Consider the following 9,018-nt stretch of genomic DNA (forward strand, 5'->3'; position numbering starts at 1 on the left):
ACTATGGAAACTAATCTTAACATAGTGGTCGTATTGCAGGACTAAGCCAGGAAACAGCAGAAGGTATAGTGCTTAGCAGTGCTACTCTCCAGGTTGTATCACCTGTGCAATATACCTAAGTGAACTGCACTGCATTAATGTAACTAAGCAAAGAGGAGTAACAAAGAGTAACAAAGACAGTCTCTATGCAACATAGCTGGGTCATTGTTAGCAAAAGAACTGAGAAAATTCCAACCTGTCAATGTTTTTCAGTATTAGATCCCACCATCTCAGGATCATGTGACCAATACAGTTTGGAGATTTTGTATGTTTAGTTTCCTCTTCACTTTTAGTTTGGAGGGGGAGGGGAATCAGAAGTTGTTTTGGAAGACAAGACTGCAGCAAACATCAGAAGCCACAACAGCTTCTTTTAAAAGGAATTTTTGAAAACTGACTTATTTGTGAAAATAAAACCATATCAGACTCTGCCACTTGCTGTTAAATGCTTACATCTGTTGTGTAAATTTTATTAAGAACATCTGATCCTTTTCACTCTGCTAGAATTTCAACTTTCATAAATGCCACCTCAAGCTACACACTGCAAAGTGGACCGGATTTCTTTTCAATTATTTTTTTCAGGCTCCGTTCACAGAAAATGTGGTGTCAATTTTACTTCTAAAAAAAGTTATGTGCTTAAAAGTTGTCTTTAAGGCCTTGAAAATCTGTCAGACATCTTCTAAGTGAATGCAGAACTTCTGGACTGTATCAGATCAATTTCCTAGCCCTTCATCTTTCTGCAGGCACATTACTCTGCTTTCTAGGTAACTGCATCTAACTGATCTAGTTATCTGCAAGTATGCAGTGTAATACTAGAAGTAATTGTCAAATACCATTGAGAATAAAAGCTCAAAGACTTCTCACCCTGAGTTTTATTAACATCTTTGCAGTGCTGCAGAGATCAGTAAACTGCTTTGCTAGATGCTGGTTGTTGTTCAAAATGGTTTTGTGTGTCCATTACGTGGTTGTGTAAGGCAGTGGGGAATAAAGTCTACTTTTGGAGCATCTCACTTTTTTGCACAACAAATGAGGGACAATCTTCTTTATCCCTCAACAACAAAAGTCAGTAGGACTGCTTTGTTTTGGAGCTCTTTTGCAACATAAGCCCATATCCTCACTACAGCAATGGAACCTGTATATCCTCAATATACATATACCCTCACTACAGGAATGGAACCACAAAGCTCAGTGGAGTTTGCAGAATATCTAGAAGCACAGCAGAATATTTACCTTCATACTGACAATTGCTACTCGGAGATTTGTCCCGCCTAGATCCACAGCCAGAGCACTCTGTGTTTCTAGAATATGGTCGATATCTTGAGAGATGTTATCTTTGACTGGAGGAAAACAAAACTTCTTTTGCAATGGTTCTTTGAGGTCAATAGATTTAAGGAACTTCAAAATCCTTGGAACAGCATTACCATCTCCATATATTTTTGAGCTATAATACAAAAAATAAAAATCCATGTAATTGGAAATAACACTGCAATCTAGAAAGTTCATTATAAGACACAAAGCTGTAACACTGTGTCATTACAAAATTATGATCTGGCTGCTATGACAATACTGCAGCTCACACAACACAAGTGTCATGAGATATGGTAGATAGTGACAGTAGTTTTAAGATCACACAACAGGGTGTACAAGTTTGGCACTAGCTCTATTTTGGAATATGAAACTGGAATGTAGAAAACTGGGAAGCTAATAATGCCAAAAAACCTATAAAATTAAAGTTTAATGAAGGGACCCACATCATAAAGCAAAGCAGCAATACAAAAATTATGGACAGCTTGTCTATGTGCTACAGGTCCAAACAGGATGTACTTATCACAGAGATGACAACTACATAATAATAACTCTACATTCATGTCAGTCTTCAACATGCAGGTCTGTTTTTAAAATACCATCATACATGTGTCAGACATCTGGTATTACAGAATTCACTTTTATTGCTCTATTAAGGTTCTTAAGAAATATACTCTCAATTCTTGTCCTTAATTAGACAAATATTATCTCTATAAATTTACAAGAACTTCTATGTTAAAGAAATGAGGGTCAATACTGTACGGCTGAGGAATAAAAAATGCATCTTGCTACAATCCTGCAGCTTCCCTGGAAGTTTGCACTCAGGACTCTCTCCATATCATGCCTGAGGTCAATTCAACTCTAAAGCAGTGTGTCCTTCAGGCACAAATCATTACAGGCAGACAGAACATCCTCCCCCATACTGCTCCTATGCAACAAGCTCTCTCAGTCATGCTGATCTAAGTTAACATATGAATTCTGTCCTCTTGACTTTCTGTTGGATGTTAAATGACTATATATATCAAAACATTACTAGTAAACTTATGCTCTACAGATACTAATCTGCATACCAGACACTGCAGTAAGATTCTGAAATGAAAAATACTTTGTAACCTCAGATTAGTGCATGAAAAGCACCGATGAAATATGATGAACCACCTCCTGACTAAATGCCTTTTACTCTACAGATTTTAACACCCCCTCCAATGAATTAAGATATATGTACTCACCATGGGTATTGCTTACCAAACTGCAGCTGTAGAGCATGCAGAATCTTATCCTGTGTATCAGCATCACGAACATGAAGGACATTTTCACCTAGATGACAAAAGTTAACATAATAGGACAGATCAGCTTCTCCAATTACATTAGAGGACAAGAACTGGTTAGACATGAAAACAACAATTATTTTTCTTTGCTATGAGGAGGAAAGATGCCCACCAGGTCGACAATGTTCTTCATCAACTGTGTGCCTCCCCTTGCTCCCAATAAAGCAGTAGTGACAACTATGATATCCTGTACTGCACTACAAAATACTAGAGAGTAGAATATTAGTCTGCAACGGAATTCTATTATTAGCAATGCACAAATGAAAACGAGATAAATGGCTATTTGTGTCATGTCTGCATAGCTGAAATACCACAATACAGTTACTTCCTGAAGTGGTGAAGAGTTCATACTTTTGAAATGAAATTTTAATACATATCAAGCATCAAACCAGCTATAAAGGAAAAAAAAGAGTTGCCTATTCTGCTAAATGGAATCCACTGCAAATGGAGATAGATTTTCACTTGTCTACAGATAAAAGTCCCATTATCTTACGTAAAACACATAAACAGCATTAATATGATACAGGAAGAGCCAGTGAAGCTTTAAAATGGGTCAAAATTATGTTGCACTGATAATGCAAGATGGTCTCTATCAAGCATTCATTTTACTTCACCCTGTGGAAGAAAAAAACCCCTCAGAACCACAAGGAATTAGTTAAGCAAACATGTACCTGTTTCTCTTCCTGTCTGACGTGTGCCCAGGTTGATGACAGGTGTACCAAATGCTCCCACCTCTCTGACACCACAACTGCTGTTACCAATCATACAACCAGCATGAGCAACTAGCTGAATGAACTGGTCAAATGGGACATGCTTTACGGCCCGAAAATTGGGATGATGTTCAATGCCCTTCTTCCTCATCACCCGAACCATCTCTTTGCTTCCTGCAGAAAAATGAGGTAGAATAAATTATTCGAGTTCTACTTTTAGAATGGAAGCCCAAAAGGAGGTAGTAGCTAGCTATTCACTGAGTTGGTTTTGTTTTAATCCTTACAGTGTAAGATGCATGGCTGGGCACTTAAGACCAAGTTTGATCCAAAAAATCTCTTTCTAGTTTTAAGTTAATTTAAAGGGCACTAATACTGCTCCAACATGTCACATGGTTTCCCTTCATCTTCCTTTCCACACTGAAAAGCTGAAATGTCCTCCAGCACCATGAACATGGGGCTGCAGAGGATGCAGACACGATGCTGAGACCACCCTGCTATTTCCATCTGCCTGTAGGGCCTGGGATAAAAGCACTCTTTTAAAGACAATCTCTTATGTGTCACTCTGCCATGAAGGTATTCCACTCACCTGCATCCACATTAGGGAACAGAACAAGTGTTCTCTTGTTGAACGAGATGAGTGCATCTAGTGTTAGCTCGAACATCTTTATGGAATGTTTAATATCTGTGGTTACAGGATGCTGCAGAGCAACTATATAATCTCTGGTTTTGACATCTTCACCTGTCAAATAGAGCCCAAGACAAGTTTTTTCAATTGGCATAGAATAGCAAGAGGAAGCAAAGACATACTTTTGAAACTACTGATGTGAAAGCAAAGCCTCAACAGTCAAGGCACCAAATAGAGTATCTAACATTAAGTATCAATGCTACAATAAAACTCAAGGGAGTTACATGCAGAGGGCTCTAACTTATTCTTTGCCTCTCTAAGCAAGTCTCATAACTTTAGAGACCACTACCTAAATCTCAATGAACGATTAACTTGCCAGACTACTTCTAAAGCTCTGCAAGACTATACCAGGGTCAAGTGTCTGTTCTCACTCCAGTGTAAATCTGGAATAACAGGGAAATCCTGAAGCTGCTCAGGTTTTTTGTCAGCTGTCCATCCTCAAGTAAAGAATTCATTCCCATTGCTTTAAAATAGTCATACTCGTTTTGGTATATCTGCTAAAAAAATATATCTGCAAAATATTCTCCTACTGATTGAAGAAGATTCCAGCTTGCAACTATGCACGTTAATGTGCCATATAGGCAACCGCTTTGTCAAAAATAAAAAGCAAACAAGATTCCATTGTTTACAGGAATTATTTGTAAGTCAATGAATATGAAACACCACAAGCCTTAGGCACATGTTACCCTGTTGCAGTGCATTCCTCAAAAAACCTCAAAATCTTAATACAAATTCCCTTTGATTTCTTTTATATTAGGCTTTGATTCTATTCAAACACACCCCTCTGCACCAAAATAACTTTTTATGTAAGACTGTTCTGGTTTTAAATTGTTCAGCTCAGAGAAATTACCCATTTATGGAAGTATTTTTTTGACTTGGCTAAAGGATCAGAAGTGTTAACTAAGACAGATGAATAGCTTTTCAGCTGCACATGGCAAAATACAGAATAAAAGAAAATGCAGAAAGAAAGAAATACCAGGTTCTATTGCCAAATATACTATTTTTTTTGACTGATAACCTAGTTACTGATTTGTCTAGTGTTGAAAGTCATATGAAAACCACAAAAAGGGGACTGCTTACCTAGCCACATGCTTATGATACTCATGTAGTCCTTGTTTTTGGCAGAGAGAAGCTTGTCATACGAGGGACAGCCTGCTAACAGGATGCGATCATGGTCTTCACACATGGCTATCAAATGCTGCTCTGCACTCCTTGTGCAGCACACGTGGTAATGGGCCAGTTTGGTTATGGCATGTCTGATGGAGTCATCGATGGTCCCACTGACCTCCCCACCTTCAATGTGCAGAATGCGAATATTCATCAGGGCTGCAGACGTGGCCAAGGCCAAGGCATCGAATCTGTCCCCGTGAACTATCATTATGTCAGGTTTCAGGCGGTTGAGGACATCTGGTAACTTGACTAAGGCAAGACCCACAGACTCCACCATAGCTGCCTCATCCTCCCCTCTCACAATGGTGTGCAATCTTGTATGAATATCAAAGTCATCTTGTTCAATCATACGATAGGTATTGCTGAAGGTGAGAGAAAAAGGGTTAGAGTAAATACAGCTTGGTTTTACAGCAACACAGCTGGACAAAATAAATGCAAATTAGAATAGCTGTACTAGGGTTTGAACAAAGGCCTCCTTAACACATCTCCTTCATTAAGTAAAGTAGTTTTTAAGATTTTAACAGAATATTCTCATCTATATGAAGATCCTCATATTCCAAGCATTGAGTTTTTCTAGACTTTTAATGAGGAGCTTTGCAGAATGTGTTCTAGAAATCCTCAAACTCTTTCTTTACATGCTTGCACAGCTCTTCCAAGAAGAGATGTGGCATGATTTCCTTTCAGAAAAGGTATGTTTATTGACTTTGCTGGACAAATGTGTAAGTACAACAGATATGATGCAAAGCTGAGCCTGTATGTCTAAGGAAAACATGCTGCAGCAAGCACATGTTATTCAGATTCTGTGTTTCAGCTGCATCAAGGCTTACAGACTCGCAGACTTAAGAAACCTCTGCACATAGAAGCCTTATGTTCAAAGGAAACAGACTTTCACACTAAAGAAAAAAGGTTTTCCACACATACTACCAGCCTCATTCCATAATGAGAAAGTTAAAACATTCCTTGAATACTGGGAATTTTTATTGTTTACAGTTATGTATTTAAAATAGGAGAGATCACACATCTGTATAGAATTACCTGTGTACCACATTCACTTAAACCTAACCTTAGTAATCTGCATACTTGGGCTGGAATATGAGATTAAAAAATAGAACTTTCCCAATTTTGTTTTCAACCCATCTGATATTCACTGAAGGATTACACTTTTAAACTCATTTAAATCAGATTTAATTTTCCTTAAATCTACTCTCCTACTCACATTCTGCAAACTAGTATCTCACAATCTGCAACCTGAGCAGAGATAGCAAAGCCTATAAAGTGCTGCCACACAAGAAGCAAACTCCATTCTACATAATTAAAACCACCCCCCTCTCTCTCTCTATCTATTCAATTCTGCTCACTACTGTAACACACAGAATATATTCCCACAAGTAACTTGTCAGGTAATTTGGGTTTATTTTGGTTTAGTTTTGTTTCAATTCAGGTTACTTTTGCGGTGTTGAATTCACTTTGCCACGTTATTGGGTGGAAACAACGGCCAGTACAAAGCAAGAAACTAAGCTCTTTAATATGCAGAAAGAAAATGATCAGCAGTGGAACTTCCTGTCGCCTGAGATAACGTAACTTCCTCCCACCGTAACCCATAAAATGCCAATATTTCACACTAGAACTGTAAGTGTCTTTACTTGAAGATATGCTTAACATTCCTAAAAGTTCAACAATGCAGATATGCTGCAGATTTATGCTACAGTCTGATTTTGTCTTGCAAAGTAAGTGTTTCACTTATTGGGTTCAATCTGGTACATGCAGCCTGAGGAAAACAAATCGCAATCCCACAATCCATGGAGGAATATGCATGCTCTTCCTTCTACCTTTTCCCCAGCAAACAGGAGATGTGAGAAGTCCTTCCAAAGAAAGGATTTGGACTAAGACATTTCATCCTCCCAGGCAGGTGATCTGACTACTTACTTATGGAGTGTGATGGAGAAGGACCCTAAATCTCTCCCACCTAACCATACCCAATATATCTATCATTTTGCCAGGAAGAGACAACCACACTTTCCTCCACAATCTTGGAAGAACTAACAGTATTCCCCTGGGATGTAGTAGGGATAAGTACTTTCACCAATAATGATGCAAAGTGGAAGAGTTGCAACAAAATCAGTGAGGACTCTTTCCTCTGTGAAAATGACACAAAACTTTCTAAAAGTCACGATGCCAAGGATTTTTTTACCTAACATTCATTGGTAACACCCCAGATATAGATTGGTAGAAAGATAAAAATTCACCTTACCCGTAATCATCAATCAGGTGGGAACCAAGCACTATGACATCAAGCTCAAAAGACTGTGGTTCTGCCTTAATACCAAACATAATGGGAGCTAATTTTGAATAATCAGCACGGTTGCAAGTAGCAACACAAACATGAAGTTTGTGGTTGTTTCCATTCTTCTCCATGACTTCCTTTTGTTTCTGTTTTGAAAGATTCTTGAAGTACACCTCCTGACATAACAGGGAGAGGGGGAAAAGTGCACCATTAATGATAGAAATTTATTTGCAGCAAATGGTACATTTCACGAACAGTACACCCAAGTGCAGCCCAGAACTGTGGACACATAGTAACTAATCCATTGATAACAGACAACTAATACCTTACAGTACCTATCATCAGAAGATTTTAGAAAAGAACAGATTTAATTTTTTTAATTAAAACTAAATGTTAATACTTCTGTTTCTACAAAAATGTGTAAAAATTCTATATAAACCATATTTAAGTACTATGAAGTTCAACTGTAGTTAAGCAGTAAAATGACTGCTCCCTGTTCAAATGGAAACTTCTTCTGCTTTTACATAGAAAAATTATTGATGCATTAATAAATGAAAGACAGAAAATCTCATATTCCAAAACCACAGAATGGAACAAACTGCTAAGATGCATCCACTGACAGACTCTGTGAACAAAATGAGAAAGTTTTTGACTGAGTGAGTTTACATATCTTCATTACACACATTTTGGCCAGGTAAAGCAAGTTAAACATTGACTTCTAAACCCTTACATAGTGTTTTATAGGCCAAAGTACACCAAGATATTCAATAATACAGTATTAGGTTACAATAAACCTATTAAGAAAGTGTACAGCAATAACTTCCCCAAAATAACCCAAATGTCCTCTCCCCTCAAACAGAAATTACTAAGGTGTTAGCAAGAGTTTATCAGGACCAGATGTTTGTAAGGTTGGGTGGGGTTTTTTTGTTCTCCTTCTGAAAATAACTATTTTAAGTAAGTACCTTACTTTTGGTATGTCAAACTTTTGCTGCACTTAAATGTCAAGTAAGCTTTTTCTGGATTAATGTACAAGGGTTGCTCATCTCTGACTCAGAGTGATATCAATCTCTCACTGGTTTTGTCATGTAGGGAAGCACTTTCTGAGCAGCTCCCACACAAGCATGACAATACATACATGACAATACTAAAAAGAGCAATTTCATGCTCCTTTTAGACTACATTGAGATTTTTTTCAGTAAAGTTCTAAAGAAAGGCCACTGTGACATCCCACTCTTATGAAACTTATAAAATTCAGCAACTTTTCAAGATTTCCCTAGTTTTAGGACAGATTAGTTTGAGTTTTATCACACATACATGTTAAATGATACACAATATATAAAACAATGTTTTGGTATAACTATTGCTAGGGTGATTAGGAATCTATCCCAAGCAGTCAAAGGTAAGAAATGTTTCTAGTCTCCACTTACAGTCCATGATAGCTCTGCAAAACTATGACTGCCAGTGATTTTTTTAATATTTGAACTCCAACAACCACGATTC

The 9,018-nt window shown here is 37.6% G+C and overlaps 1 protein-coding gene across 3 annotated transcripts in view; it reads right to left on the bottom strand.

Annotated features, from left to right (window-relative positions):
- GNE (glucosamine (UDP-N-acetyl)-2-epimerase/N-acetylmannosamine kinase) overlaps positions 1-7,688 on the bottom strand; it is a 15,112-nt gene extending 7,424 nt beyond the window's left edge. Inside the window, exons 1-6 of one of the 3 annotated variants that reach the window (XM_009084050.1) lie at positions 7,486-7,688; positions 5,145-5,596; positions 3,966-4,118; positions 3,341-3,553; positions 2,571-2,658; positions 1,267-1,477 (exon numbers count right to left, since the gene is read on the bottom strand). In XM_009084050.1, the coding sequence (XP_009082298.1) occupies positions 1,267-1,477; positions 2,571-2,658; positions 3,341-3,553; positions 3,966-4,118; positions 5,145-5,596; positions 7,486-7,649 (1,281 nt within the window). In that variant the 5' untranslated portion in view covers positions 7,650-7,688. Of the gene's footprint in view, positions 1-1,266; positions 1,478-2,570; positions 2,659-3,340; positions 3,554-3,965; positions 4,119-5,144; positions 5,597-7,485 lie in introns of those variants that run through there. The other 2 variants (XM_009084048.1, XM_009084049.1) reach the window with 2 other exon arrangements.
- Between the last annotated feature and the right edge of the window lie 1,330 nt (positions 7,689-9,018).

Source organism: Acanthisitta chloris, unplaced genomic scaffold, assembly GCF_000695815.1.
Source record: "Acanthisitta chloris isolate BGI_N310 unplaced genomic scaffold, ASM69581v1 scaffold22431, whole genome shotgun sequence".
Taxonomy (NCBI): domain Eukaryota; kingdom Metazoa; phylum Chordata; class Aves; order Passeriformes; family Acanthisittidae; genus Acanthisitta; species Acanthisitta chloris.